The sequence below is a fragment of the Seriola lalandi genome, unplaced genomic scaffold (genome assembly GCF_002814215.2).
Source record: "Seriola lalandi dorsalis isolate HSWRI2012SDOR001 ecotype SW California unplaced genomic scaffold, Sedor1 jcf7180002054522, whole genome shotgun sequence".
NCBI lineage: Eukaryota > Metazoa > Chordata > Actinopteri > Carangiformes > Carangidae > Seriola > Seriola lalandi.
This window is the reverse complement of record NW_019525075.1, coordinates 1,542,833-1,557,451: the sequence shown is the minus strand read 5'-3', so window position 1 is coordinate 1,557,451 and position 14,619 is coordinate 1,542,833. Positions and strand designations below refer to the sequence as shown.

Below are 14,619 nucleotides of genomic sequence, written 5' to 3'. Positions count from 1 at the left end.
AAGGACCACAAATTACGGACTATATCAGTTTTGTGGTGCATGCGTGGGTGTGTGTGTGTGTGTATGTGTGTGTGTGTGTGTGTGTGTGTGTGTGTGTGTGTGTGGTAAGGTGTGCTATGAGATTCAAATTCAGTCCAAATAACTTTCATCATTTCTTCAAATTTAAATGAATTTAAAGGTTAGTATTTAATTCACGTAGAGAAAAGAAAAGAAAAGAAAAGAAAAGAAAAGAAAAGAAAAGAAAAGAAAAGAAAAGAAAAGAAAAGAAAAGAAAGGAACAGAAAGGAAACAAGTCAGGCTGACTGTTTATGTACATTCAGCCAAGAGCAGTGAGTTCACAGACCTTGGCGTCCCGTTCTGCAAATTTCTGGAACATGTTGGCGTAGGTCCTCTTGTCCTGTTCATGATGTTCCTTAATCTTGGTCTGGCAGATGGAAATCTGAGCACGAGCTGCCCGATTTGAGGGGTTGACTTGAAGCACTTGCTGAAAGTCTGCCATGGCAAGGCTGAACTCGTTGCGGAGGAGACGCGCTTCCCCACGACGATACAAAGCTTTCTCATTGCTCTCATCAAGCTCAATCACCTAATACACACACACACAAACACACACACACACAAAGTAATTAGGTAAGAATATATCTAGAAGAGCAGCTGTTACAAAGAGACACTTAAGGAAATGAAATGGTGTTTAATTATGGACTATCATCAGGGCCATGCAGCCTCCCACCTTGTTGCAGTTCTCCACTACTTGTGAGAACTCTTTTATCCGCAGGAAACACAACGCTAAATTGAGGTGGGCCGTCAAAATAAAGTCTTGTATCCTCTTCTGCTGCTCTATCCCAGTACCAAACTCCATCTCAAGCCAGGAAATAATGCGCTGGTACTGGATGACCGCCTGGAAGTACCGCCCCACCTAATACGGGAAGATAATAGGAACTTAGAGAGATGTAAGCAAGAGGACAAATAATTTGTTAAGATAGAAGACCAGCATGGGCACTGTACCTTAAAATAGTGATTCCCTTTATGCTTCACTCCAGCAGCCAAATCCAGCTTTTCATTCAAGTCCATTTCCCAGGATTCTTTAGCCTTGTGGAAACACAGTTGGCGTCACAGAAAATGAGTAAACACTACTTTTTATGTTTTTTGTAGTCAGCTGAAATTTGCTACATAGTTATCTAGGAACTAAAGTGTTTCCAAAATTTGTTTGTCTTCAATGGAAAATCTACCCAAAGTAACAGACATGTATTGATCCCGAATCTCGTCTGATATAATGTAGAATGGCTGCTTAAAGTATATTAGACCAGGAAAAGTAAAAAGAGAGCTCACCCTTTGAAAGTCTTTGAGGGTAACTTCATATACAATATCTTTGTCTGGTCCTATTTTGTACTCTGGTCTACCTTCGCTTCCAAAGCCATACCTGTAAAAAAAAAAAAAAAAACCATGACGATCATCATCAGCCTGTTGACGATACTGAAACAAAATTAGAAACAAAATTAACTGCTAAATATTTATTTTGGAACACATTCATGTCTAAATGTCAAGCAGCCAAACTGGGAAATCAAAACCAACTGTCAACAGTCAACTCAAGCCATCTGACATTTAAACTACAAGGAGGGAAATCCCACTTGTGACAAAAATTAAAAACCTGAGGATGGTGAAAATTCCCCACATGCTACACATGTCAAAATATAAACATGTTTTACTTTGATTCCAGGCACTTGCTCAAAATGCAGTGACATTAAAGGGACACGGTTCCACTGCTTTCGAGAATGTGGGCTGGTGAGGAATTTGGAAAGATTCCTGGAGAGGAGTTTATAACGCAATAGAAAGTTTGCTATGAACACACATTCCTTTAGAACCTATTCGTTATCAATCTAAACCCTATGGATTTTAATATAAAGCAGAGCTAGTATGTAGGCTACTAATTAACATGTTTATTTTGCAACCAAAGAGGCTTATAGCTTTTAACTGGGAAAAAAAAAACATCTACACATGTGTAAGTGGATAAAGGAGATGACATCTTACATGGCATTAAATAAAAAAGATGTAATTGAGGGAGTATGAAACAGAATATATACTGCAGGACCTACACTAGAAGACGGTTTCCCCATTGAGATAAACAGAGATTTTAGTCATCTGAGCTGGAGAAGCATTATGAATATAAATTTTCATAGTTTGTTTCTTTTGTTTTTCTGTCTGTACTTTCTTCTTTTATTAGATTTGTCACAGTGTTAGTTGACCAAATGCTGGCATGACCTCTCAGCATGAATTGTTTCTGCGCTATGAATTCCTAGTACTTATCGCCGATACTCTGTACTGGTTTTGCCTGAGGGGTTGGTGTGGGCAGGGGGTTAAGGGAGGGGAGTGATATGATGTGGTTGGCCAGTACAATGTGTTCTATTTACTGTAATAATTGCTCCATCAATTTTTAATTAGCAGAACAATTAAATGTGGTCTAGGCTGTACTACATGCATTATATTTATTATTTTTTCCCCTTTTGTCTATGGTATTTATGTTTAACAAGAAAAACAAAAGTACTTAAATGCAGAGCTGGTTGAAGTTACAAGAATAAAAAGAATTAAATGTGTTTTTTTGTCTGATCTCTGAAAGTTAATTAGGTTTTTGATCAATACAGTATATCCTGATCATATCCACAAAGGAATCATTGTAGAGCTGTTGAAGACCAAATGACTTCTGACTCCACATATATATGTACAAAATATATCATATTAATAGTAGCAGTCACAGCACTGCATAAATACTAAATCTTTGTAAATTGTAAATTTAAGGATTTTTCTGGTGTGGTATCAGCCTGTGGTGGAATGTAACTAAGTACATTTAGTCATGCATTTTACTTAAATATATCTATTTACATCTTATACATCTGATCCACTACATTTCACAAGCAAATATTGTACTTTTTAACTCCACCACATTTATATGGCATATATAGTTACTAGTTACTTTAATAGATCAGAGATAAGCTTATAAAATACAGTACATTAAACCAGTAGTTCCTAACATTTTTGACTTGTGAACCCTCACAAAAAAGCAATGGCTGTTTGGACAACTTACCCCATTTCAAATGTCTATAAGCCCAAAACACCTTCATGTCTCTTCTTAGCTTCTCAGAGTTCCAAAGAAATTTCACATAAAGACTGAAACACTCTAAGCGCAATGACGGAGCAAACCAAGTCACAGATTTAACTTACTTTGGTTTTAGGTGAAGTTCACAGCTCTCTCCTCTCTGCATCTTGTCCATAGCTCGGTCCACTCCCAGAGGAACGCCTTTATCTTCAGCCTCACCAACAATAAAGGTAACGTCCCTGCAGTCAAACAGTCGACCACCACAGCTCCCCTCCAGGTGCACTGTGGAACACATGACACAAGTTATGACACAATTTCAACCCTGATGTAACCGTTTAATATATTGAATATTCGGCAAAACTGGCACAGTATCAACATTGATCCTTGAAGCAGAGAAAGCTGTTACCGTCAACACTTGCCCCATCGTTGGGATTAGTGTAACCGTCCCCTTTGACCTTTATTCTTCTCATGATGCCGCCATCATCTGTAAGCATCTCTCCTTCGAAATTAAGTAGCTCCATCTGTTGTGATGTAAACGTTTATTTAATCATTGTGCTACACAAACAGTTATATAAAGCAGAATATAAAATTACAGCTGTGCCGAAGTTGATGTATGGTGTTACAGTATGTAGGTGTGAGAGGAGGAAAAACAAATAAATAAAAAAATAAGTAGGACTCACCACAAAAGTCATGAAAATAAAAACGAAGAAAATAATAATGACTATTGAAGATACATTACAGGTAGGTTGTGCAGTCAGACATTTAATGTTATGTAAATATAATGTTGTAACCTATTGCAACCTAAACTATATGATATTTACATTCAAACCAAAGACAGTTATCTGTGGCTGCTCCATTCAATCAAATGGAAATATTTTTTTTATGTCCTGTGCATCATTTTACACACGTTCTTCCAACATTCAGCCTCGTATATCAGGCATCTTTGGAGACTTTGGGGTCCTTGCTAGGATTTAAAATAAAGTTTTGTGGGTTTGAACAAAATTTGGCTGCACATGTTTGTAATGACTGTCCCGATACTGTCCTGATATTCAGAACAATAAAATTCGATACCACTTTACTTTCAGTCTGCCTATTTAGCTTATAGGCAGTATATAAAACTTTAGTAAGTGGTTGATAACATGCGTATAAGCAGCTATAAGGACATTGTGAAATGTGTTTATAAATGTACAGTATTTGACAACAATTATAATCTCTCCTTTCATTAACACTTTATTACTACTGTAATAACAACATTATAGTGAGTTGTAAACCATTTCTCAAATACTGCTTACAAATGCTAAATAAGTAAAGTGTTACCCAGAATTCAATACATCTTTTAAAAAATAAATAAACAGACTTAATAGTCTATACTTAATAGATATGTATACTTGTGCAGCACATGATGAATGATCTCATTTATAGCTTACACTACACAACAGATTATGAAACGCTTGATAACATCTGACACAGTTAGATTATTGTTGGCAGTGACACAGTGGGAGATTTGACAAAAGAAAGTTTACAGGGGGTAGAATATGCGATTTTATGACTTAAATGTGTCTGTGGGGGGTGACTTGTAAAGCAGAGCAGTCGGCTAAATCTCTTTTGATTTTTATCCGGAACTAAATTATAATGATCATTGATTGTAGAGGACTGAGAAAGCCTGAATTGTATCCCCACTGAGCTCCAAACAGACTGGCCAACTGGACTACACTGGCTGTTTGACTGAGAGGGATTAAAATAGACAGACCAGTTAATTTTACGACCAAAAGCTCCATCTGCAGAGACTGACACATGCCCCTAAATTGTCAGAGTCCCTTGGCGTGATGCACAATTAACAGTGGCACAAATTGGCAGCACTGATGTGGCACACCTACCTCAAATACTACTTGGGAGTTGGGAGGAATTTTGTCAGGATTTCCAGCAGGTCCATAAGCATAGTCTGGTTTACACAGTAACCTGCACACTTCACCTTTCTGCATGGACAACACACCAACGTCCCAGGCCTTCAGGACCTGTCCTATGGGTGGATAAAGCAAATGAAAAAAATTTAGAGATTTTAGTGAGTCATCTAACTGGTTCAAAATAAACTGTACTAGAATGGCAGTCAGAAATGCAGACCGTTGCCAAGGCCAATGTCAAACATACACCAGACTTAAAAAAACAAACAATCAAATTCAGAGTAAATGATCCGGATCTGCCCCAAAATGTAGTGGATTCTCCCCTGGCCCATGCCCCACCCCCCCAAGTGCAAGTGCTTTTTAATGTTTTTTGCATAATTTTGCTGACAAATAACCAGACACAGTTGAAAACATGACCTTTTTGGCTGAGATAATTCATCAAGCATTAAGCAAGGATAACAATGACAATTTAAAGGAACAGTTTGGGAAGTTTGCTTTCTGGTGGAGAATTCAGTTTAAGGATCACCTTATCTTAGCTTAAAGAGAGCAGACAGGGAGTCTAGTCTGGCTCTCTCCAAAGGTAACAAGATCTGCCTAAATGCACCTCTAAAGATTAAAGACCAATTAAAGGAATACACACACACACACACACACACACACACACACACACACACACACACACACAAATGTCTGACGTTGGATTAGGAGGGTGTCCATAACTTTCCAAAAACCAATGATCCGACACTCACGCCCACTTCACACAGGGACTGGTCAGCTGTGAGGAGGGTGAGAAAGGGTTTGAACTTCTCTCTTTAGCTCTCTTTTTTCACTGTTGACATTATTTAAAAAATATCACATGTCTCCTCTTTCTGATGACCAGTTTTTCACTCCATCTTCGAGTGTGGGCCTTATAAACAACTATAAACACAGTTTTGACTTCCAGTGTGGTCAGACAACATAAACTGTAGTTCTGACTGAGCATAACCCAACCCTTAGACGAGCATGTCTGTTTGTTAAATATAAGGCTACAGCAAGCAGCTGGCTAGCTTAGCTTAGCCTAGCTGAGTGTAACAACTTAAAATGGTATAACAGCTAACCTGGCTCTCTCCAATGGAAAAAAAAATTGCCTACCAGCACCTCTAAAGCTCATTAATTAACACGATTGATCTCTTTTGTCTAATCTGCACAAAAACCAAAATAAAAAGATGACTTGGACACTCCCAGCCAAGAAACCGTCCGACACATAACCATAAAATACTCCAAAGACCCGAACCTTGGCATTTTTTTTTAATAATACAGCTCTTTGTACAGATGAAACAAATGAGATTTAACATCTTAGATTTAACAACTAGCTGTTTCCAGTCTTTATGCTAAGCTAAGATAAATGTGTCCTTACTGTGGCTTCATTTTTACTTCACTGACATGTGAGTGGGATCAATCTTCTAATCTCTAAACTATCTAAACTAACTAATAAGCATAATTCCCCAAATGTCAAGCTATTGCTTTAAGCAATAAATAACCCTACCACACTATCAAGCTGGACAGTAATGCATAAAGCCACCTACCTTTGCCCACATTGAAGCAAAAAGGCTCTTTGCGTTCCCGACTGCAGTCGAACTTCTTCCCCGTGAGCAGCTTTCCAGTGTAGTGGACAGTCACTCTGTCCCCAATCATCGGCCGGTCTCCATCTAACCCCGGATGCTTCACAACCTGCAGACAGAAGGACAACAAATTTCCAATTCAACTAAGACGTTTTTTTTTTTGACAGAGAATATAAAAAGAAATAGGAGCTGGAACAGACCGAATCACGACCATGCCATATGGTGGGACAGTGAGTCCTACTAGTGCCTGAACACCTACATGAAAACTTAAAGCAATGACAATAAATACCTTGATAACTCCTTGGTCTTTATTGGGTGTTACATCAGTGCCCTTGGCAGCAAACACGGCTGTGGCTGACTGGGCATCCATAGGCAAATCCTGATCAGTGGTCATTTCTGCATGTGGGCATCACACAGTAACACTGAGAAAGAAAATGAACAAACATCTATGTGTCAGCAATCTGAGCACCATAAATAACACGTCCTTATGGCTCTTATGTTTAATTTGTGGAGATGGACTGGAAAATCACGATCTCTGACAAAGAATATCAATATGACTTTTTCTTCACATTATATAACTTGCTGCTATTTAAAGACATAAGTCTATACACTGTAACTGAAGATGAATTTGTGGTTTTGCTGCAAAAGCCACATTCGCATCAATCCCATTTGTATGAGGAGCATTACTTACTGCAGTTGTGCTATCACTCAGCTGTATCACACCTTGTCTGATCCTCCACAGATGAAGTAATTACGTAACTATAAATCTATGTGAAAGGCAGCAGCTAGTTGCTTCCTTGTCATTTCGTTTTGTAACACGGGCTATGTTCACAAAGGTAGAGGTACAGTATGTTCAGGACTATTACTTTATGGCCCTGTGACAATCTACAAATGGCATCTGGATATTTTATGGACCAAATGAAATCTGCTTTAGATATCTTCACAGTTCATTTTGTGATGAGTATTTCAACATCACATTCTTCTTTGCGAAAGCCTCATGCACAGGAAAGTGTGGGCTCGACTACACTCACACACTCTGTGCTTATAAAGCTGCGCCATCACAAGTAGCCTAGATCATTTTTATCTCTTTCACTTGTGTTTGTGACGAGGCAGTGAAAATCTTGAATTTGATCACGACTCTTCAACTCAGTGGTGATGCACTGATGTAATATCACAATATGAGGCTGCATATTGTCGCGTTTGTTCTGGTGATGTTGTGCTTTACAGACGCATGACAAATTAAAAGAAAAGCCAGCATAAAGTGTCTTAGTAATGCGTTGGGCCACCACATGAACAACTTCAATGCAATTTGATTCTACAAGTCTCTGGACTCTACCATCCTTCCACAAGATATTCCCTCATTTGGTGTTTTGATGATGGTGGTCGAGTTTCTGACTAACACATCAGTCCAGAATCTCCCACAGGTGCGAAAGGCCATAACATATGATTCACATCATTTTCATACTCATCTAAACATTAAGTTCACCCTGCTGCTCTATAGATTGATGCATTGTCATCCTGGAAGAGCACACTCCCATCAGGATGGCAGTGTTTCATTATGGGATGAGGGTGATCACGCCAAACAACTTTGTATTGATTTGCAACTCTAAGCGGAGCCAAACCATGTCAGCAAAATGCCCCCCCACAGCGTAACAGCGCCAGCAGATGCCCTCACCACAGGGGTCAGGCATTCAGGCCTGTACCGTCTATTTAATGTACGCTACACATGCAACATGCACTCGCCCACTTGTTGACCCTATGGTGAAGGATGATTCATTTGAAATCTCTGTAAAGCAGTGCATATGCTTTTTGCACCACTGAACTCTCAAATGTGCTTTCATTTTTGTAATGAGGGGTTTCTGCACTACAGCCCTACTATAATATCCTTCTTTGTGGACAGACTGTTCTTGCTGACAAAGTCTGATCATGTTCTACACTGATATTCTCAGTTACCTAAGGAAGAATTGCTCTTCTGTTTTTTCCTTACATCATGCATCATGCATCATTGTGGCCCTCCCGACCACAATGTCCGACCCGATTTACTGATGTTTTTCCCCATACATCTAAATGTAGATGTCATTTAAGTCACTGAGCCTATTGAAACACTGGCCAGTTGAGAAGTGTCTGAGACTGAAGCTCCTGCCGTCTGTGCCCTAGCAATGAACCCTCTCTCAAAGTCACAGATCTTTGCCTTGTGTCATCTTGATACAAAATCAGAATCAATAGACCTGCTCAGCATTGTTATACCTGCCACAGAGCAGGCCAGGCTGTTAACTGCTTACTTGTACTATGCAGTCTTTGTGGACGCATCTGCATTGGTTGTTTCTCCACTCATTTAATCAGGTTTTTCCTTTAATTTGTCACCCGTCCATAGTTTAAAGTTGTCACTACTGGGTCTTTGAGGCTGTGTTAGTGTAAAGCAACACAGTTTTTTAAACTTTATTTGGACTTCTGTATGGCCGTCACATCCTCATAACTAACTGTGACCAGGCATTTGATCCCAGCTTGGTACTAGTACAGACACATACTCAGGTTGATACACAGCTTTACACAGTCAGACTGATAGGTATATAGACTGAAACTGAAATTGCTCAATTTAGTGACAATATGATGCTCCTGACGATACTTTTTGGCTCCTTACTGCTGCAACAAAATAAGCCAAATTTCAAATTTTAAATGTTTATTTAAATTGTGAACCATCTGATCAAAGAACAGGTAAACAACAAGTTTACGAATCTGACCAAACATTACAGATATAGAATCGTATATAATGGTAAATGATAGAGTAGGGATAAGTATTGCTTGAAGTTTTTCAGTACAAGTGCTGATATCACCCCTAATGAACTTTTCCAGTAAATTTTGATACTTGACTTTGAGAATCATGAATATGTTGAAATTCTTTTTTCTTTTCTTTTTTTTAAACAAAAGCCAAATATTCTCAAATGTTCTCAAGTTTCTCTAAAACAACTTTGCCTGAATTAAAAACGTCTAAAACTGGCAAAATCTTGAATCGAATTAGGCTCACTTTAGGATTATCTGATCAAAGCATATGTAAACATGATTACAAATCTAACCATGACATTAAATGTCAACTTGTGGTATTCGACAGTTTACTCCATGCAGACAGACAGACAGACAGACAGATGCTGTACGGCTTTCTTCATGCTAACTGCCTCCGTCTCACACATTCATGTGGCGAAAAAAAAAACTTCAACAGCAGCTTTGCCAAAAACTAAACTGTTACGACCTGTTGGTGTTACATCTGCTAAATCTTGCCTCTCTCATCACAGTAGCAATCATTGTTGACACACATTGCTGCTGCTTCAATAAACCTGGCTGCAGGCAATTCCAGTTTGCCCTGGCACAATAATGTCGACACTGTTTGCAGACAATGTAAAAGCTAGTTAGCTATGTTAAGCATGTTGGCAAATGCTATTCAGTGATTATTATCACATGCAACAGCTGAGATGTTAACACTTGCTCACATAGCATCAGATCACAGCTGTTGAGATGGAACCGTATCAGGATGTTACTAATGTTAGGCCACAGTTGTTAAGTAACAATGGCAAATAAAAATGTAATATTTACCATGAGATGTAAGGCAGACCAACAGGACTGTTTTTTTTTTTTTGCTTCACTGGATGATATTAGCAATTCAAGACCAAACTGGCTCCTCATCAGGTCAGGTCAGAAATGTTGTGCTTTCTTCTAAATGTAATAAAGTTAAAATTTTATAAAAGGAGGATTCTACAGTGTTGTATATCTTTGAGAAGCAGATATCACTCCGTTCCCAGACAAAAAATACATGTTTATGTGTTTTTTGTACACTTACCAACAAGATACTTTGATTTCAAAATGATATATTGCAAGCAAAAAATTATGCAAGTTCTTGCTTAAATTGCTCTTCATATGCTGGTAAGTCACCAGTGAACAAGACTTACATAAAAAGCTATGATTTGTGCTTTTTTATGTTGTCTATGCAATCTGAACTGTATAAATATAGATAAGAGATTATCTCACTGATGTCACATGCATGAATTCTATCACGTCACATCTTCACTCTTGCCCATAATTGGAGCTCTTTGCACTGGACATCGTGTAACATTAGGACGGGTATAAGTATAGTTGTGTTTCTCTGATCTATTTTATCTCTTAAAAACATTTTTAAATCAGATTTCATATGATGACCTGAGTAATATCGTATTCATATTTACTGCAAAGGCTAGACAATAATGTGAGAGAGAGAACAGGTAATGCCAGGCGCTGTTCAGACAGCAGTCTTGTGGCCACTTAACATTTCCACAGAGATGTTTTAAGGCTTTGCTCAAGGGCCGTGCGTTTTGACAGAGAGGAACGGCAGCTCTCCTTCGCTGCATCATCATTTCTCGAGATTTTTCCATCAGTTGTCCTGACTGACTCTCAGGACATCCCAGATGCTGTTGATGATCATGTGCAAATATTAGGACATTCTGCCGTGGTGACTAAGTTCTTGAATGGCCTCTAAAAATGAACATTAAGCCGCAGTGCTTGGCCTGAGATGCATCATCTTGGCAATGAGCTCATCATATTGAATACTGATTAAGAAATGGATTTTCACCCATTTTCTCAGTGTGAGCAAGATCTTAGGAACAGTAAGAGCTGTTGTCATCACCCATGCGCCTTAACCTACAGGGTCAAACCAAAGATCTAGCTTATTAATATCTGCACAATTTATTCTGCTTCTTCAGTTCTGTGTCACTCACTAAGACCAAGTGTTCGATTGCAGGACTCTTGAACACAAGTCAGCACAAAATGTCCCTCTCCTCTGTAGCTACACCTTGTTCTGTGTGTTTTCAATTTCATGGATTTCGTTTTAGATGTAACTCCTTGTGCATGTGGATGTGTGTGTGTGTGTGTGTGTGTGTGTGCGCGCGTGTGTCTGAACACAATGTTCCTTCTATTCACAGTTCCCTGCTGGCAAAGCCTGATGGTGTTCACCAATCTGACCCCCCTCACGTACAACCAGGCTTCGATTTTTGGATGAAAACAATCAGTTTTTAATTAGTCAAAGTGACCATACCTTTACATTTACATTAACACGTGATTTAAAGTCAAATAAAGCAAGTAAAGTAATATTGCGATAAATTACCATCATTAATAGAATCACATAATTAAAAGTTACTTCTTCCATCAATTTTATCATTGAACTTTTAACCTGTCCTTTGTGGTAAAACGTATTTTTATCAAACACTGGACAGGGAGACCAGCTGCAAATTAACCACACAGCTCATATGGCATGTGGGCATACATGTACATAAACTCAGATACCCTGCGGAGGAATGCACGAGCAGAACACGATGAAGTAAAGACCACATCCAAAGACGAACACAGATGATCTGTACATTTGGTCTCACATCCGTATCTCTGCTGCTGATTCATATGTGAACATGCGAGCACACACTGTGCATGACTAACCTATAGACTGAAATCCTGAAGCAGAGCATTGTCTGATACCGGGGGAGTCTTTTTTTTTTTTTGCAGCCTGACAATTACATCACAGCGTATTAAGAAGGATGCAGGAAAAGCTTGTAAAGTTGTTTTTATGGGCATCACTTTCTGGAAATGCTGCTACCGTGGTAAAGCTGTGTGCTCTGCATACTTTGGACATGAAATGACATTGCAAACCCTTGAATTTGCAATGAGGGCTTGTCCCCTTCACACTTGTTGGTGTATTTGGGCAAGAAGTTATTTATTGTCATTAAATATGTCCCTGAAGCACTCTGATTCATGTCTGGGACTTTGCCTCAACCCATGCCCATGTCAGTAGGCCAACTCTGCATCTCAACTGAATCTAAAATACATGTTTGATAACAGCCATATATTTAAAGTTATTCAGGAGCTGCAATTATCCATCCTGTAACATACAAGTAGGTCCAAAATGAGTAACGATCAGCACAGAGGGTGCTAGAGTTAATGTTAATAATTCTAAAAAAAAAAAAAAGAATAACTGGATTATACAACCTGTAATTTATGGAGATACACCTAAGCCTAGAGGGATTCTGGATGTAAACTGTTGTCCTCATTCACCTACAAAAGGAACCACAGCCAAGTGCCACATTCACACACACTTTCACCTACAAACACACTCACATACAGGGAGTCTTATCAGCCCTATTTTTCCAGAACACCGTGACATACAGCTGTAACCTCAAATGCCACCAGACATATGGAAAGATTAACATATACTATCTCAACAACAGATAACTTCACCTGGGCATCTTTTGTTTTAATCCCCAACTGTTGTATCAGACTCGTTTTTGTTTCTGTTTTTTTTTTTTTATATTTATTTAATTAATACCAGATAGCTTGTAAAGGTAAATCTTCATGATGTATAACATGTGTCCCTTTAACTCAGCGAGGCGTGAACAGAAAGCACTAGAAAGCCGGTGGGCTAAGCTTCATGTCTTAATGAACTCCTTAATTAAGTCTCAACAGCAGCAGAACAGAGAGAGAAAATGAAAACACTCACATTTCCGTAGGCTCGCTCCTTTTCTTTAATTGTTCCCCCCAAAAAAACAGCCGGCGACCCGCTGAAACCCGCTTTCCACTCGGTCGATTTCTTAACCGCGTCTATTCCACCTAATTCAAGCCCGCCCCTCTCATCTCATGTCCAGGGTACTAAATGTTCTGCCCATGTGCTGAGTGTGTATGTAACCTAGCGCTGTTTTTCCTCTCTCTTTTTTTTTTTTTTTTTTGCCCCCCACCTCTCTCCCTTTCGCTCTCTCTAAACGTGCCGGTGTAGTAGCCGCATGGAGCTCAGACTTCAAAATGACACTGTTCACGGAGAGAGGCAGAGAGACACAGAGAGGGTGAAAAAAAAATAGAGAGAGAGAGAGAGTAGAATAGAGTAGAGTAGAGTTGTGGGAGGGCGTTTAGTGTAAAATTAAGGGCAGGTCTTGGAAAGCAGCCACAAAGTAACACAATGTTCCGGCTGTACTGTAGCTGTACCGCTGCCGCTGCTGATGAGAACACTGTGTTCCAATAGACACCCTGACCTGTAACCCGTTCCGTGCCGAGCCAGGCCGGGAACAGCCTGTACCGCAGCAGGCTGTCCTCTCCGCTCAGCTGACAACACATATCATCAACACTGCTGTGTAATAGCCGAGCCCCAGCCCGACTGCCTCCCGCACATACGGGACTTGTGAGCACCGAAATAAAAGCTCACTTCCATGCCCGATAAGACGCGCGGTGAGAAGGATTACTGTTTCTGTAAGAGACGGTAAAAACCCCGCCTTTTTTATTTATGTTTACCGGACATTTTTCTGGTTAAAGTACAATTGCTGTAACGTTTCTATAACTTGTTACAAGGTAGGGATTTCGACAAATGTGCATAATTGTTTACTTTTTATTCTTTAAAAAAATATATATTCTCAGCCTACAGCAGTGGTGATAGTTTTTCTTTATTGTGATTGTTACTTTTCCCAAACAACCATGTTTACATTGTGGTGTTTACAGTGGTGGACCAGTTATTCAACTCTTTAAGGATTTGTGAGAGTAGCAACACTATATTAAAAAATACCACAAGTATAAGTCATGGGTTTTGACCAAATTCAATGTAAACAAAGCTAGCAGTAAAATAGTTAATATTCAGGGATTTAAAGTGAAGGTAGCTACCCAGTAAAAAGGATGGTTCTTGTAAAATCTTTTGATGCTGTTTAATTATTTCTTTTAATTTTGGTAAGTGTTATGCATTACAGTGTGTTTTATGAGCTCTAGTTTTGAAAGTCAAATATTAACCTGCAAAGAAAGTTGTGCAGCTGCTTTACAGTAACTTGAGCATGTTACCTCCTACCCAATCTGTTACTGTAGCCTAATTAAACTTTCTCTTTCACCATTAATAAAGTATAAGCAAACACTGAAGGATGTACAGTGAAGGGCAGTCCCTGTCAAATGATAACTAAACTTATAAACTTGGTCCCTGTTTCACAGAACCTGGTTCAAGTCTTTCTTTCGTGTAATGTTGGGAAATTTGATGCATCATATTTTATGA

At 39.0% G+C, this 14,619-nt stretch overlaps 1 protein-coding gene across 1 annotated transcript; it reads right to left on the bottom strand.

Moving 5' to 3' along the window:
• Positions 1–301: 301 nt before the first annotated feature.
• On the bottom strand, positions 302–13,464 carry fkbp5 (FKBP prolyl isomerase 5). Its single transcript, XM_023414298.2, has 10 exons — positions 13,099–13,464; positions 6,880–7,012; positions 6,555–6,699; positions 4,966–5,108; positions 3,495–3,609; positions 3,214–3,370; positions 1,327–1,417; positions 1,003–1,086; positions 728–913; positions 302–583 (listed from the first exon to the last, which is right to left on the bottom strand). Exons 2-10 carry the CDS (start codon positions 6,982–6,984, stop codon positions 317–319), a joined length of 1,293 nt encoding a protein of 430 aa, XP_023270066.1. The 5' UTR covers positions 6,985–7,012; positions 13,099–13,464; the 3' UTR covers positions 302–316.
• Between the last annotated feature and the right edge of the window lie 1,155 nt (positions 13,465–14,619).

What these genes read in the sequence shown, in the direction of transcription:
- fkbp5 (XM_023414298.2), bottom strand. Translation starts at nt 6,984, where the DNA reads ATGACCACTGATCAGGATTTGCCTATGGATGCCCAGTCAGCCACAGCC. An exon ending in AAGACCAAGGAGTTATCAAG is followed by an intron (nt 6,700 to 6,879) that starts GTATTTATTGTC and finishes TTCTGTCTGCAG; the next exon opens with GTTGTGAAGCATCCGGGGTT. An exon ending in AAGGGAATCACTATTTTAAG is followed by an intron (nt 914 to 1,002) that starts GTACAGTGCCCA and finishes TTCCCGTATTAG; the next exon opens with GTGGGGCGGTACTTCCAGGC.